Here is a 17773-nt window from a genome sequence, read left to right as displayed (position 1 = left end):
GCCGACATGCACCACAGCCGCTACCTCTCCCCCAGCACTGTCTACTAGCCTGTCTAGACGAGAAGTGATGTCCGCAACCTTCGCACCAGGCAGGCAAGTCACCATGCGGTCCTCACATCCGTCGCAAACCCCCCTCTCTATGTTTCTAATAATCGAATCCCCCACTACAAGAAGCCCCTGACCCCCCTCCCGCCGAGGAGTATCCCGAGTGCGCTCGGATACGGGCCCATCCCCTGGAGAAGGGATCCCCCCTAGGGGATTGTTTCCCTCCTCTCCAGGATGATGTCCTCCAGTCCCGAGACTTCCCACCCGGGCAGCCGAGGAGCTGCACGCCTGAGGTTGGGACGAAGCCTGATCGTCCCCAGAAGTCTCCCCACGGTCCTCCTCTGGCTGCCTGCGCTTCTCCAGGTCGGCCACCAAGGCTTCAAGGGAGCGGACGCGTTCCCTGAGAGCCTGGAGCTCCTTGCACCGAGGACACACCCATGACTTATGGCCCAGAGGCATATAATCATACATGTGGCACTCGATGCAGAACACTGGATAGCCCCCACCCTGCTGCTGGCTGTCTGACTGCATAGCTTTTTTGTTGTTGCTGTTATTGTTTTATTTAGGGGTCCTTTTAAAACCGTACACTGGATAGCAGCCCTTTTCTCTAGGGAAGAGGAAGGGCAGCGTATGGGGCCCAGGCCTCCTCGCCCTGCTGCTGAACTCGCCCAGATGCTAAACTCTTGTGCCTTACCTGGCACTTAGTTCCCAGAGGCACTTGGTTCCCAAAGGCCACACGCGTCTGCAGAGAGCCTCACGCGATGGCCTGCCTAGCTTTATACTCCTGGCTGGCTCCTCCTCCCTCCTTCCTTCCTGATTGAAAGGGGGCATATAGTCATACATGTAATACAGTAATTCTGCTCGTCATCTGCTTGAGGGTGGGGAATGCTGGGCAAGGGAGCTCTTCTCGCGAGCCCTCCCTTGCCTAGCGTGCCTCACCCTTAAGCAGACTATGAGCGATGCTGGCCAGCTTTTGAGAGCTCCCTTGTGCAGCATTCCTCACCCTTGAGCAAAGGATGAGCAGCGGCTCTGCTCATCATCTGCTTAAGGGTGGGGCACGCTGGGTAAAGGAGGCCTTGTGAGGCTGGCAGGCCTTGTGAAACCTCCCCTAGCACGCTCCTCCCTGCTCCAGGTGGTAAGTGAAGCACCTTCTACTGGAGTGAGCAGCAATGCAGCCGCCCAGCCACATGCGGCCTGCAGGCTGTGTTGGACCATCCTGCTCTAGGTGTTGTTAAAGGTATGTTGAAAGATTCTTGAGGTACAGCAGGGAGCAGGCCATGCTCAAACTGGTGAATACAGCAGCTTTTTCCAGCCACTCTGTTAAATGAACAAGAATTGATGGAGAACTAGAAGTGTGACAAGAAGTATTAAGAAGTTGTTTCAATCTGGTCATCTTATAAGGCCTTCCTTTCTTTCTACATGCCTCATCATCTCAGTATTTTTGAAGATCCCATGGGTTTTCTTTTTCTGTACTAGTGAAGTGGCAGTTGTGGCGTTTGCTTTCCTTCAAAGACAGAGATTATGAAAAATTATTACTATGAAAAGTTGGCTTTATTTTTGGATATTTCATTTTCAGGTGGATGTCAGGATTCAAGATCTCTACATAGAACTGAAAGATGGTGTTTATCTCCTACAGCTACTAGAGCTGCTTTCTGGTGAACAACTGCCCAAGCCAAACAAGGGCACAATGAGGGTTCATTTTCTGGAGAACAACAGCAAAGCCATCCAGTTCCTCAAATCCAAGGTGAGAACTTCAGGGCTTTCATAGAAACTGTCAACTTCCAGGACCTGGAGGAAGCAAAGTACATGTGACACTTGAAGGAAGATCCAGAAAAAGTCAAATAACCCAAAAAGTCTATCTAGTTATTGACCCCAGACATTTTACGCAGCCTTACAGGCAATTGAGGAACTGAGTTGGAGACCAGACAGAATTCAAATTAAATTGGTCCTGTGTTCAGTCTGCCTATGTAAACTGCCTTGAGTCTATGACAAAGAGGGTATGTAAAAACTGTAATAAATAAAGGGTAACCAGAGGCATTTGGCCTTGGTGGAGGACACCATGAACAGACCTTGGCTAACAACAGCAGTGTCTGCTCAGTTCATCTTGTTTGATTGCAGCTTTCTATTGAACTGTTCAGACAGACTCAGGGCCCAATCCTATCCAATTTTCCAGGACTGGTGCAGCCCCAATGCAGCCCCAAATGTTTCCATACCTTAAGGTGGCCTCTGTGACTGCCTCCCTAATAATAATAATAATACAGGTATTTATATACCGCCTCAGATTTCCTCAGATATATATCAGATTTCTCCTCAGACTTTAATTCAAGGTGGTTTACATGGGGAGGCTGTTCTAAATCCCCGTAGGGATTTTTACAATTGAAGAAAGGTTCTATCTTTCAAGAAGCACACAACATTTCAGATGGATCTGTTGTGGTCTGGTATCACTTTCTGGCCTCCGGATTCTTCCCACGCAGGCTTACAAGTAGCTCCTTCATCTCTCACATGGAGGGCAGCCAAGAGCTTCTTTGCTCACACCAAAGAGCAGGTGGAATAACTCGGCTCAGATTGTCAGCTGCTTCAAGGTCTCGCCATTCACGGTGCCGGTGGCCTCGAACTGGCGACCTTCGGATGTTATCCCCAACACAGGATGCAGTGCATGCCCCATTGGCATGGCTGCACTGGCACTGGAAAATTGAATAGGATTGGGCCCTCATTCTTTAAGGTCTCAAGGGTTTTCATGAAGATGATAATGATAATGTCGATAATATCTGAAGGACATCCTTTTTGCATTTACAGGTAGATGTGAAGGTAATTGGGCCTGAGAACATTGTAGATGGGGATCGAACCCTCATCCTGGGACTAATATGGATAATTATCCTCAGATTTCAGATTGCATCCATCAGGCTTGATAAGGTGAGATTGCACTTCAAAGAGCATTCATCTTTATTGCTTTCTGAATATGATCAGCCAACATTATTCATTGCTATAAAATTCGTTTGCTCCCATCTTAATCATTCCCTAGCAAGCAGAAGTTCAAGGGGCTTAAAAGTGAGCACCACTGAATTCAAAGGGTACTCCTGTACATGTATATAAAATTTCAGCCTTAGGAACTTCAATTTAACTATCCTCTTCACAGGATTCCAACTATGTTATGCAACTTGGTTTATTTAAAATATTCCACTTTTTGACCTCCAAAGGGAAACTGAGGCGTCTAAAAACATAATTTTAACAAAACAAACAAGCAAACAAACCTGTGTACAATGCTTTGTGTTTTAAAAATGGTTATAACAGAGATTCTTGCTCCATTAGCAGTGGTTCCCAAATGTTTTTTGACAGGCTGTTCCCTTCACCTACTGGGCCATTGGCTGTTTCTTCCCTACAATCCTATAAATTGTATAGGGCAGCTTGTTTTTGGCAAGAGTTCTGTGGCTCCCCTGATTGGTTTCCATGGCTCCCCAGGGAACCACGACTCACGGCCTGGGAACCACTGCCTTAAGGCTAATTTAAACTTCAGTAGCACAGAGGTGATCTCAGCAATTGGCGGTGGGCCCTGCATCATTGGGAACTTCCAACAATGCTCTCCTTTTGACACCAGTCCTTTTAACAGCGTTATAATGTTTACAATGGATTTTGTAATTAATATAATTAATTACATTACTTATAATTAACATAATCATTTTGATTATATACAGTACCTTATTGTATTTGAATCCTTGTTCTATTTCTAGGAGGAGTTTGGCTCCCAGGCTGATGGTCTCTCTGCCAATGACGCCTTGATGATCTGGTGTCAGTGTAAGACTGCCAGCTATCCTAATGTCCATGTCAAAGACTTCTCCAAAAGCTGGAGTGATGGGCTGGCCTTCAATGCACTCATTCATGCTCACAGGTAAAGGGCGAGTGGAAGAAAGTTCTGATTGAACTGGCCTCAGTTCTGGCCTCAAAACGGCCACGGTGCCAGAAGATTGGAGGATAGCAAATGTCACACCTATTTTTAAAAAGGGAAAGAGGGGGGACCTGGGAAACTATAGGCCGGTCAGCCTAACATCCATACCGGGTAAGATGGTGGAATGCCTCATCAAAGATAGGATCTCAAAACACATAGACGAACAAGCCTTGCTGAGGAAGAATCAGCATGGCTTCTGTAAGGGTAAGTCTTGCCTCACGAACCTCATAGAATTCTTTGAAAAGGTCAACAGGCATGTGGATGCGGGAGAACCCATAGACATTAAATATCTGGACTTTCAAAAAGTGTTCGACACGGTCCCTCACCAAAGGCTATTAAAAAAACTCCACAGTCAGGGAATTAGAGGACAGGTCCTCTCCTGGACTGAGAACTGGTTGAAGGCCAGGAAACAGAGAGTGGGTGTCAATGGGCAATTTTCACAATGGAGAGAAGTGAAAAGCGGTGTGCCCCAAGGATCTGTCCTGGGACCAGTGCTTTTCAACCTCTTCATAAATGACCTGGAGACAGGGTTGAGCAGTGAGGTGGCAAAGTTTGCAGATGACAGGAAGCTGGACTAGATGGGCCTACGGCCTGATCCAGTGGGGCTGTTCTTATGTTCTTATTAATTCTTTTAAGAAGATAATCACAACCTGATAGAAGCATTTTAAACACAGAGTGTGAGTTTTTAAAAAAGCTTTGAGAATTTTGTCAGCAAGCACAAAGAAATTGCTAGAGTCAAAGGGATGCTTTTTGGTCATATAAGGTCCAACCCACAATCAATTGACTGGGATGCAAAAACCCACACATGAATGTCCAGGAACGCCAAAGACCAGGAAGCACTTGACCAGGACGCAATCATGCAGGATGCAAATAGCCAAGTACTGTCTAGAGACAAATCTTCCCCATTGTATTATTTGAGGTTTGATGCTACTGCCATTTCAACAGCAACCCACTTACTAGATTACCACTGAAAATAGCTGAGCAATGGCAATGCTGAAAACCAAAGATGCATGAGGCTTAGACGTGCACATGAACCTTCAGCATAAAGTGGGATCTCTCCTTCTTTTCTGTGGAGGGACTTGGTCCATGCACAAGCTGAAATCAACACTGCTTGAGGGGCTGAGAAGTGGAGAGTAAACTGAATGAATGGACAAAGTATGGACTGGCTTTCTCTTCTGAAATGAATGAGGAAAACATGTTCTCTCACAGCAACACAATCATTTCCCCAAAGCCACCCCAGGCATCTGCATGGTTGAACAGGTGGTTGAACTTGAGACTTCTAGATCCAAACCCAATGTGCTGCCACCTGATCCTTGTGATCTTGCTGTCTTTATCTGGAGGGAAGACTGAAGTGTCCTTTAGCTTATGAATATTGGGGAGATAGGACGATCAGTGTGCTCCAGTCTTGGTATTGACTTCACTGCCTCTTTTCAACAGAGGCTTCATCATGTTTGCTGCCCCTTCCTTTTGTCTCTCCAGGCCTGATCTCATTCAGTACAGCTCCCTAAGGCGTGACCAGCCCATCAAAAACATAAATAATGCTTTCACTGTGGCAGAGAAGCAGCTGGGAATCACAAAACTGCTGGATGCTGAGGATGTGTCTGTGCCATTTCCTGATGAGAGATCCATCATGACCTACGTGTCCTTCTACTATCACTACTTTTCCAGGATGAAGCAGGGCCAGACTGTCCAGAAAAGGCTAGCTAAAGTTAGTACACGTTTGTTTAGTACAATCCATCTCTGGCATTGTTTAGCTGAATTGCTTCTAGAGTTTAAACCAGGGATGTCAAACCTATTGCATACAGAGGGCCAAAGTTAGCACCCATGGTGCCTGTTGAGGGCCAGAAGTGACATCATTAAAAGGAAAGTGACATATGAAGCAGATGATGGCCAGAAATAATCACTTTGTTCTCACATAGAAATTCATTAGCTGCAAATAACAGAAGTGAAAACGTGCAAATCTTGTTCATGCTTTCAAGATATAAGAGAGCCCAATTATCAAGCTGGAAGAGCCCAATTATAACAGGAGCCAGATAAATTGCTTATGGGGGGGATGATGCACTTGGCTTGAAGGCCTTATATTTGACACCCCTAGTTTAAACAAGATATGGTATTGGTTCCAACCAATGTATACATGATCAAGGTTTTATGACTTCTTGGGTTTTTCATCAGGCAAAAACATCAATATTTTATTCTGCCTAAAGAAGAGTCCTCTGAGAGCCAAATAAAAATACTTACCAAGATAAAGATTTATAGAACTGAGCTGAAACCAATCTCAGTTTTGCACATAGCAACCACAAACTCTTTTTATGCTATTTTTGGCAAATCAGAAATCGCTAGTCTGGAGAATTTAGTGGCCAGGTCACAACCAAGAAGCTCTGCAGCCTTGGCTGATAGAAAGGTGCAGTCCTCACCCCTAGAGCTAAAGGAACTGTAGTTAGCTTAGGGACATCACAGCTCCCTCTTCAGAAAGCCATCACAGATATAGTAACTTTTGGTGGGGGCAGGGTCTGATAAGAGGGATAGAAACAGCTATGAAATTACCAGGGGACTCTGTTGCAGCAATGCTAGGTGAGGATTATGTTGGCTTACTTGACTCCAGTGTGACCCACAGACCTGAAAGACGGCACATAAAATGTCATGTGGGTGGCCCAGGTTTCTCTGCAAGGATCAGTTATCGGTGCAACAGCAGAACAGAGGATCTCTGGGATCTTTTCCTGGTGCTCCTGCGGTGCTTGAGCACTGTTCCCTGTAAGGAAGTTGTTCAACAACAGTGTATTGAAAGAGGGCTAGTTTAGATAATACCTTTAGTCCTCAACGGGGCCCACACAATTAGGGGTGGGTACACCAATAGTACTCTCACATCCTGGCCCCTCCTCTTGTTTCCACTTACATTTCCTCAATTGCTTGGGGGCTGGTTTGTCTGACTAGATGTTTTTGCACATTGCTCTCTGTATATATGGCAGCACCTGTAGAGAGGTGGCTTGGAAGAACTGTTCCATCTGTCAATCCCATCCCTACTGAGGAAACAAGGAACAAGGGTAGGAACCCAGGTGTGTGCACATGTCCTGAATTGCAAGGGGGTTGGTTTCTGAACAACAAGTATAATTGGAGCCTCCTCTTAGATAGCTATTTAGAACAGTAATAAGAATACTAAATACGTCCCATAGGATGCCACGTTCTCTGCCTCCATTTTATCAGCATTTCCAGGTCATTCTTCTTTGGTTATAATTTGTTTTACTTTAAGGATGCAGTCACAGAAGGGTTTCTGTCAGGTGTTGAATCAACATGTGTGACACCCATAATCTGAGCAGGTTTTCTTCCTCTTGTGCTTCCCTCTTTAACAATATTAAATAATATTCATATTTATAATAGTCATTTAATAATATTCCTTCCCACTGTGATTACTGTCCCATTTCCTCCTCCCCCTTACCCTCTTCTCCTTTTCCCTGCAAATCTTCCTTCCTTGGGAGACACAAGCAAATACAGGGAGACATGATAATCTCCTTGTGACCTCAGTGACTCTGGATAGGCAGTTCTGCGTCCCCTAATAGGATTGCATCAGGGAAGCCGCCTTGTGTCAAGGCAGCCTGAGCACTAAGTGGGTGACTAGGAATGCAGAGGGAAGCCATGCAGAGAGGTAAATCTCCCTTCCCCCAACCCCTCCGGTGATCATGCACTTATTGGGATCCTTCAGCGAGAACTGGGCACGATGGCAGAACATACAGAAGGGAGCCCTCATGCCTCGGGCTGCATTTCCTGCACTGAAGGTTGGTGCTGCCGTTTCACTCCTTTTCCTGCACAGGCTCGTGCATTCTTTGTGATTGTGTGCACTCTGAAACAGATACAGGGGGATTAGCACATGCAGCTCATAGGCCTTGATTCAATTTCAGCAACTTCCTTCTTAACTTATCTGTCTGCCTGCTCAGCAAGGAAATGGTTGGGGGGATGAGACACTGCTAAGGGCAGCTGAGAGCACTAGACATTGCTCTGCATTGCCCGTTATCCCCAGTGGTAGGTTTTTTCCGCTGCCTTGACCGTGAACATGTCGATTTTAGCTCTTTCTGAGCCAGGTTTAAGAGGTAGAAAGTAAAAATAGCAGCACACAGGTGGAAGTAGGAGAGAGGTCATTCTTTTTTGGTTATAATTCGTTTCACTTGAAGGATGCATCCACAGAATTTCTGCATGTGGGACAATGCTCACATTAAAAATATCTTTTAAAAAATCGAGTTATACCATCTTTTGGAGATGACTCTGTGCTGCAAATTCTGGATTCAGGGGGTGATTCACATGGGCAGCCCAATCCTATCTAACTCCCTGCATGGCAGTGTGGCGGTGCCAACATGATGGCTGCTGAATCCGGCAAGGGAGCTTTGGCCTCCAGTGGCCACCTTTGGAAAGGAAACATTTGTTCCTTTCCCCTGGAGTAAGCCCCAGTCAGCCAGGTTGGTCAACTTGGACCTGCGCCAGCAACATTGCTGGTGCAAGTCAACACTGACCCATGAAGATGGATCATTCCCAGGAAGAGGGTTAGGTTTCAGTGGATGTCACTGTGGTCAAATCTGCCCCCATCCAGGGCCTGATCTGCCTACTTCCCTACCCTATCTCCTCCCTGTTCCCCCCATCCCTACCCTGTTCTATACCTCCCCATCTCCTGTATGGCTTTACCTGAGGCAGCGTGCAAAACAGGTGCAATACCTAGTGGTTAGCAACAGCTCTCTTGTGCCTTCCTTCTCCCAGCTGGTTGATCAGGGAGGTATTTGGGGAATTTTGGTATGTCTCCATTCCCACCACCAAGATGGTGAAATATGAGACAGTGAGAGGAAATCTTGGAAACCTCCTTTCCCGATCTATAAAGAGGTTCCCAGAATCTGGCCCTCCCCTCTGGCCCTCAAAATGAACAATAGCAAAGGTTGAGTGGGCTGGGCTGGCAGGACAACGCACAGCTGAGGAATGGAGATCAAGCAGCAATTAAAAGGAGTTTATTAAAAAGACTGTATAAATGAGGCAAAATAAAAGAAATAGGGAGGGAATGCAGATGATCAAACACACAGGACACAGGTCAAAAGCAAGCAGGACTCTGCCAAAATCGGATTTGGCAAAACTGGCACAGAACCAAAGACTAGCAGTAAACAAAACAAGTTTCCTGATGCAAGATAACTGGGTATTACAGTACCTTTCCTTAGCTACTTACGTTTCCTGAGAGAGAAAAAGAAAGGTAGTCTGGTTCCTGCAGCCCTGTGAGGTGTAGGTAAGATTTTCACTATGGTCCAATGTGAAGCGTCATACAACAAACCAGAGGTCAATTATCAAGGGCAGTTCTGTGCCTGCCCTTAAAAAGCCTAGGTCTGCTAATGCCCTATGGCTGCCGATTAAACAGCCATCCAGGGACTGCCATGTCACCCCTTTACATAGCCAGGTGGGCACAGCTGCACAAATTGAGGGTACAGACAGTCTCAGGTCAGTCAGAATCTTTTGCCTCTGGGGAAGCTTCAGTCCTCAAGACAGCAAATTTACATCATTATTTTTTAGGATGCCCTTCTGGAATAGTGCTGAATTTGGGAGAAAGTGCTACTGCAGGCAGATGAGCTGGAGACTTTTAGGCTACTCCCTATGGGGGTTTAAAAAGTTCTAGAAATAGGGGAAAATATGCCAAAAATGGGGGCAAGGGTTCAAAAAATACAGATAAGTCTGAGACATTTAGGATGTTGGGACATCTCAGGCATTTTAGGGGGGTTATAAAGGTCCAAAAATAGGGGAATTTACATAGAAAATAAACAGGAGGTGGAATTTTTATTACAAAGATAGATCAGTTTAACAGGTGCTTGTAGTCTTTTGGGTGAGCCAAGTGTCGGTACTAAGTAAGCATATATAAGAAATAATTGTATATTCTTCCCTAGTCTTCCCCTGCATCAGCCTCCACCCCCCCCCCAATTTGTTCTGCTGCCCGAACGGCCCCTCCTAACCAAGGAGTTAAGTCAGATAGAGGTTAAAAGAGAAGATGTTTCAGACCTCATTGATAAATTAAAGATCAATAAGTCACCGGGCCCTGATGGCATCCACCCAAGGGTTATTAAGGAATTGAAGAATGAAGTTGCAGATCTCTTGACTAAAATATACAACTTGTCCCTCAAAACAGCCACGGTACCAGAAGATTGGAGGATAGCAAATGTCACGCCTATCTTTAAAAAGGGAAAGAGGGGGGACCCAGGAAACTATAGGCCGGTCAGCCTAACATCCATACCTGGTAAGATGGTGGAATGCCTCATCAAAGATAGGATCTCAAAGCACATAGATGAACAGGCCTTGCTGAGGGAGAATCAGCATGGCTTCTGTAAGGGTGAGTCTTGCCTCACGAACCTTATAGAATTCTTTGAAAAGGTCAACAGGCATGTGGATGCGGGAGAAGCCATAGACATTAAATATCTGGACTTTCAAAAAGTGTTCGACACGGTCCCTCACCAAAGGCTACTAAAAAAACTCCACAGTCAGGGAATTAGAGGACAGGTCCTCTCCTGGATTGAGAACTGGTTGAAGGCCAGGAAGCAGAGAGTGGGTGTCAATGGGCAATTTTCACAATGGAGAGAGGTGAAAAGCGGTGTGCCCCAAGGATCTGTCCTGGAACCAGTGCTTTTCAACCTCTTCATAAATGACCTGGAGACAGGGGTGAGCAGTGAGGTTGCAAAGTTTGCAGATGACACCAAACTTTTCAGAGTGGTAAAGACCGGAAGTGATTGTGAGGAGCTCCAGAAGGATCTCTCCAGACTGGCAGAATGGGCAACAAAATGGCAGATGCGCTTCAATGTCAGTAAGTGTAAAGTCATGCACATTGGGACAAAAAATCAAAACTTTAGATATAGGCTGATGGGTTCTGAGCTGTCTGTGACAGATCAGGAGAGAGATCTTGGGGTGGTGGTGGCCAGGTCGATGAAAGTGTCGACCCAATGTGTGGCGGCAGTGAAGAAGGCCAATTCTATGCTTGGGATCATTAGGAAGGGTATTGAGAACAAAACGGCTAATATTATAATGCCGTTGTACAAATCTATGGTAAGGCCACACCTGGAGTATTGTGTCCAGTTCTGGTCGCCGCATCTCAAAAAAGCCATAGTGGAAATAGAAAAGGTGCAAAAGAGAACGACTAAGATGATTACGGGGCTGGGGCACCTTCCTTATGAGGAAAGGCTACGGCGTTTGGGCCTCTTCAGCCTAGAAAAGAGACGCCTGAGGGGGGACATGATTGAGACATACAAAATTATGCAGGGGATGGACAGAGTGGATAGGGAGATGCTCTTTACACTCTCACATAATACCAGAACCAGGGGACATCCACTAAAATTGAGTGTTGGGCGGGTTAGGACAGACAAAAGAAAATATTTCTTTACTCAGCGTGTGGTCGGTCTGTGGAACTCCTTGCCGCAGGATGTGGTGCTGGCGTCTAGCCTAGACGGCTTTAAAAGGGGATTGGACGAGTTTCTGGAGGAAAAATCCATTACGGGGTACAAGCCATGATGTGTATGCGCAACCTCCTGATTTTAGAAACGGGTTATGTCAGAATGCCAGATGCAAGGGAGGGCACCAGGATGAGCTTATCTGGTGTGCTCCCTGGGGCATTTGGTGGGCCGCTGTGAGATACAGGAAGCTGGACTAGATGGGCCTATGGCCTGATCCAGTGGGGCTGTTCTTATGTTCTTATGTTCTCTCCCTCTTGTGTTTCTTTTAGATGGTGCGCCTTCAGAATAGGGTTCGTTTGTTTTTCACTACATATAAGGCCCATTGCACATAGATTGTGCAATGATATAGAAATAAATTTATATAGATAAATAATATTCTGCAAAACGGTACAAATTTTGTCACACATCCAAAGCAGATGGGTAATAAAATGTGTAGTACAGAGGTTCTCAAACGTTTTAGCACCGGGATCCACTTTTTAGAATGACAATCTGTCAGGACCCACCGGAAGTGATGTCATTAACCTGGAATTGATGGCATGACCAGAAGTGACATCATCACTCAGGATAATTTTTAACATCCTCCATATGACAAAATCAAACCAAGATAGGGCGCAATTAAGTAAATTAAATGTTTACAATAAGTGTAACAATACAATAGGTATAAGTTTAAAAATTTATTTAAAATAAATCAGAACCCTCCTAACCCTCCCAAGCAGTTGCTGACCTGTTTAAAAAAAAATTCTCAAACATCCCAAAGGCTTCAATCCTATCCACACTTACCTGGGAAGAAGCCCCATTGACTATCATTGTTAAAAGTACAGATTTGTAACATTTCCTCAGATGCAGTCACATACCATGGAAGTATCCAGTCTAATATATTAAAAATGAAATACACATTGAAATGAATGGGGACCTGCCCAAAATTGGCTCACGACCCACCTCATTTTAGAAACACTGGCATAGTAAAATAACTTTGTATCTATTCAAAGTGATTTTGCATTCTTGTTGAAGTAAAAAAGAACACAATCACTACCTGCTCTCTTCTTAGGGCAACTGATCTGGCAGCTGTATGCAATATGGCTGCCACCAAACCAGAGAAAAATGTTTTGATTTATTCTATTGTATCTCTCTGGTATAGTCCTATTAGCCACAGAGGGGAGCACATCACCCATATTTTTCCTTCCATAGTTATTAGCATACGCATTAGTGTTACCATCCCCCCTTGGAGCAGGTGCATTTGAATTGAGGCTGCAGTGGGAGGGGAAGGGTTAGACCCCCTCCTTGTGCCTTGAACCAATTTACATCAGGTTCTCTGATGGCTTTTAGAAAAGAAAATTATATTTGGAAATCCCGTCACGGATCTCTTATGTTGCGTTTTGTTTGACCCTAAAACATGTTGGATGAAATCCTAGCTCGGTGGTTCTTAAAGTTTTTAGTACCCTCCTTTTTAGAATGACAGTCTGTCCGGGACCCACTGGAAGTGATGTCATGGCCAGAAGTGATATCGTCAAGCAGGAAGTGCCATCATTGTGATACCAGAGCCTGCTGCTTTTCTGCCAGTGTTGCAATAAGTTGGGTTATTTCTCAGCCATTTCCAATAGAAAATGAATCAGAAAGAAAAAAAAAAAGTCCATCTACAACCCTGACACAGGCAAAATAACCACATAGCCCTCCCCCTTTCCACACCTCAACTTCCCATATATTCAGTGGCAGCTGTGCTAGGTGTTATGCAACCCACCAGAAACTGGCTCACAACCCACAGTATGAGAAACACTGTCCTAGTTTGACAGACTTTTAAAAATCTTTCTGCAGATTGTGTTCTTCCTGAAGGAGTCGGATGACTTGAAGTCTGAGTATGAACAAATGGTTTCTGATCTTTTGAAATGGATTAAACTTAAAGTGGAGGAACTGGACGATCGCTTCTTCCCCAACACCCTAGAGGAGATGCGCCTTCTTATGGGCAACTTCAAGATCTTCCGCACTGTGGAGAAACCTCCCAAATATCGGGAGAAAGGGATCATTGAAGCCCATTTCTTCCAAATCAGAACCAAACAGCGAGCTAACAACCAGCGCCTTTATTTGCCCCCTGAAGGAAGGACGTTGAGAGATCTGGAAAAGGAATGGGACGTTTTGGAGAAGGCAGAGCACAACCGCGGACAAGCGCTACAGCAGGAGCTGTTGAGACTGGAGAGAGTTGAGCAACTGGTCCAGAGATTCCTGAAGAAAGCAGCTGTCCGTATCGCCTACTTGAAAGACATGAGGCAGATAGTGAAGAAGCAAACTGTCTGGCAGCCGGAGTCAGTGGATGAGCTTGGGGCAGCCATGAGGAAATTGGAGGCCATTGAGGCAGACATGCTTCCCAGAGACCAGCGCTTCAAAGCACTGGCTAAGATGACTGCGGAAATTGTACAGGAGAACTACCATGATAAGGTCCAGATCACAAAGAAGTGAGTTGAAAAGTAATGACATGTAATTTTTTAAGCAGAAATTGCTTGAAGACGGATGTATATGTGAAGTATAGCTCTGTTGGTGTTTAAGCATGAATGAATGCACCCTTAGTTTTCAGAAACAGTACAGGCGTCCGTTCCAGAATCCCACACAGATACATGAACCCGCGGATACAGAGGATGCCCCCCTTGTTGCTTCCGGAAGCACCAGGTGGCTTCCCTGGCCCTATAATGCCTTTTAAAGGCATAAAAAGTCACTTCTGGAAAACCAGAAGTAACTTTTTTTTTGCCTATATGGCCATTCTGAGCTCCACAGAAGCCGTGGGTGGACGTGCATGGTCTCTGCAGGGTTCAGAAGAGCCTCAGGAGGGTGCGCGGGGATGGGGGCCCCACATCCACAGATAATTGAAACCAAGGATATGGGATCCGTGGATTATGGGGGCCCACCTGTATTTCTGACTAGCAGTGATAGTTTATTTATTTATTTATATCCTGCTTAAGGGCCCTCAAGGCGGATAGAGATTAACAATGACAGATGTGTTTCACCATCATTCCAACTGCTGCATGAAAGTGGATTTGGGTGTGCCCTATTGTTTTCATTTTACAAAAGTATTTTAAACACTTTTGTTTTCTTAACGAGGGAGGAAGGCAGATTACTGGGTTGGTTATTGTATTGTATAAACCACCCTGGAGATTTTTCTGATTGAAAGGCTGGATATAAATGTTGAAAATAAATTTGAAAAGTGCATCTCAGGTAAGGGTATCTGGAAGGAAATCATTTAGGTTTTGATTTGATAAATTTTAATCTCATAATACATTTTCATCTGGTCTTAAATAATCCTTAAGGTAATTCCCTTACCTTGGGGCTGCATTGCAGCTGTATTAGCACTGCAAAGTTGGATAGGATAGGGCCCTACCAATGAGGTTGGTTGCAGACCCTTTTTTTTTTTTTACTAAAGTGTAGTTTTGTCTGAAGTCTTGTGTTTAAAGTTCTGTCTCCTTCATCTCTAGGCAAAAGGACATTGCGCAGCAATGGCAAGAACTTTTGAACCACCTCAAAAGACAGAAACACTCTCTGGAGATGATGCAGGAAGTTCTGGTCCTTCTGAGGGACATTGATACCATTATGGAGGAACTTAAAGGACTGCAGGTATCTTATTTGACTGCATGTTTGTATATCTTCACACTTGCTTTTAATGCCAACTAAAGAGTTTTTGTTCTATGATGAGATAATTTGTCATGATATATCTGAAAAAGGAGAGATAATAGAGATGTTACTGATAGCCCAATCCTTTTGGTCTGACCACTGACCACTATTGGTTCTGCCAGCGTTGACTGCAACTGTTACCCTGCACATGCCTGATCTTGTCTGATCTTGGAAGCTAAGCAGGGTCAGGCCTGGTTAGTACTTGGATGGGAGACCACCTGGGAATACTGGGTGCTGTAGGCTTATTCCATAGTCTTTCGAGACTGAAGGTTGCCAATCAGGAGTGTTGACTGCCTTACAGCAGTTGTAAAGATTACTCTGGCTGGACGTCTGGAGCCTTCCTGTGCATGCCACGGTTCGCCTGGACCCTCTGAGGCAGTACTGGGTGGGGGGAGGGCAGACCGCAGTGGCAATGGGGGCAAAGGGTGGGTGGAAGTGAGAGGCAACTGAGGCAGGGGATGGGTAAATCAGGTCCAGGAAGGGGATAGGTTCAGTGGTGGTGACAGCCACCAAATCCTAGCCCCCTTTCAAGACCCAGTCTTGCAGCATGGCTCAACATAGACCTGCACCAGCAAATTCACTAGCTCAGGTCTGAGTAGACCCCTCCGCACTTTGAAGGCTTACCCCCAGGTAAGGGAATGCATGTTGTCCCTGCAACTGCCCTCTAAGGGATGCAGTGATAGCCATTTCAGCACTGTTGCATGAGTGGTGGGGGGGGGGAGGAAGGAATAGGATTAGGCTGTGAATCCCTCTTTTGCCAAAATGCACACTGAACATATGGTTTCCTTGCACTCCTCAGCAGATTGACTTCTCTAAGATTGTGACTTAGATTCTACGGATTCTGTGCATTCCATACATCTGTAGAGAAATACATATCAGAATGTGTACTTTGTAACATACTATCACACCAGCTGTTTGGGCAGGAAATATTTCAAACGTATGCGTAAATACAGAATTTAGAATTTTGTGGTATGAAACTTGGTACGCTTGATTTTTCCAGTGATAACGAAATGTGCCAGTTGTCAGAATTGCTGATCATCCGGATTTAAACCAATGAGATCTACTGATCATTGGAACCCATGAGAATCGGTTTATTCTCTTTTTTAGGGGAGGGGTTATTGTGCAGTAGGTCTGAGTTGGAAGGCCTGTGCCTTTACTGTGAGAGTCAGAGATGTAGACATCAGATGTGATGTGGAAGTGACAAAGAAAGGAAGCAAGAACACTCACACACTAAAGAGAGTCAGGACTCAGCATTTGAAAGCCTGACTTTTTTAGAGTCACTGGACTCAATTCCCAAGTCAAGTCACAGTCAGTGATGATCATGACTTGAGTTGTCAAAAGCAGCATTTTGCATGACCTTCATGATCATGGAGTCCAATCCCTCTGCCAGTGCAGGCTGTCCACAGCAACATCCCTGCTAGATGGCTATCCAGGCTCTGCTAAAAGACCTCCAACAATGGAGAGCCTGCCACCTTCTGAGGCAGACTGTTGCATTGCTAAACAGTTTGTACTGTCAGGAGGTCCTCCCTGATCACTTCCTCAACATTGTGTGGAACTGTATGAAATTATTTGGTGAACTAGATCCCTGTAACATTCAGCCAAATTTTGAGATGGATTTTATCACTCCCCACCTTCCTCAAATTTTTGCTTAGGTCTGACTTTATGGCAAAAATTTCCTCATACCTTGACAGCATGGACTTACGTCAGGACTGTATTGTGCTGAATCGGTGCTGGAGAGTTGGACAGAATTGGACCTTGAGGCATTGTCTACATATGGTTGAAGATGGGTACACATCTCATTGTATCTCTTTCTATTTTTAGGTTCTCATGAGCCCCCAGGGTTGTGGTAAACAGCTCTTGGAAACAGAAGATTTATTACAGAAGCACAAATTGGTTGCCTCCCAGATTTCTTCCCTTGGGGAGAGGGTCAGGCATATCAGTGACAGAGCTGAAGAAATAATGAAAGGTAAATCGGTAAAATCAGATGTGCTTAAAGCCAGACTTCAGATGCTTCACCACCAGTATCAAAATCTTGTGGATCTCTGCACAACACGGTAATTTTCTTCTTCTTCTTTTGCCTGTAGTTTGGATTCTGAACAGAATGATGAATTCTTTCACTAGGAGCGAAACCGGAGAGAAAAGCTCTTCCTGTGGAGCTTCAGCCTGCTTGTTCACATGACTGTATTTTTCACATCATATTTACATAACCAATCATAGGCTATAATTGTAAAACTGGTATCACAGTGTATCTATCAAGGGAATGGTTCGTTCTACCATGTGATCATACACGAAAGCCAGCATGGATGTGATGAGCCCTTGGTAATTACCCCTTCAGAGCAGGTCAAACTAGAATTGTTTTAAGTTGTGCATTTATTTTTAAGGATTTTTTTTTTAAAGTTAAAAATCAGTTATTTGGAGCATCTGTCTATTTCCTTCTGTCTTCCCACCACAGAAGCAGCAAAAGAAAAAGGGGGGGGGGGCCAAGAGTGGCATTTTGGGAACTAAATCATATTGTCAGTTGACTGACTTAGAGCCCAATTCTATTGTTCGATATGCTACTGAATGTTTGTTCCAGTGGTATATCCTCTTCCCAACTGTTGCAAATGGTGATCCAGGTGTATGCATAGCTGTGTACTTCAGGACCGCCATTAGAGATGATGCAGAGGCCCCATGCATGGTG

General features: G+C 45.0%; 1 protein-coding gene and 1 pseudogene across 1 annotated transcript in view; both read left to right on the top strand.

Annotated features, from left to right (window-relative positions):
• SPTBN5 (spectrin beta, non-erythrocytic 5) overlaps nt 1-17773 on the top strand; it is a 137645-nt gene that overhangs the window by 10207 nt on the left and 109665 nt on the right. Inside the window, exons 3-9 of the mRNA XM_066614727.1 lie at nt 1622-1789; nt 2842-2958; nt 3774-3931; nt 5468-5696; nt 13252-13886; nt 14898-15036; nt 16915-17147. Coding sequence (XP_066470824.1) covers nt 1622-1789; nt 2842-2958; nt 3774-3931; nt 5468-5696; nt 13252-13886; nt 14898-15036; nt 16915-17147 — 1679 coding nt within the window. The remainder of the gene's footprint in view (nt 1-1621; nt 1790-2841; nt 2959-3773; nt 3932-5467; nt 5697-13251; nt 13887-14897; nt 15037-16914; nt 17148-17773) is intronic.
• LOC136637688 (5S ribosomal RNA) lies at nt 15220-15336 on the top strand (annotated as a pseudogene).

This window comes from Tiliqua scincoides, chromosome 1 (assembly GCF_035046505.1).
Source record: "Tiliqua scincoides isolate rTilSci1 chromosome 1, rTilSci1.hap2, whole genome shotgun sequence".
Taxonomy (NCBI): domain Eukaryota; kingdom Metazoa; phylum Chordata; class Lepidosauria; order Squamata; family Scincidae; genus Tiliqua; species Tiliqua scincoides.
Note: the sequence above shows the minus strand (reverse complement) of the source record. Positions and strands in the feature narration are given on the sequence as shown.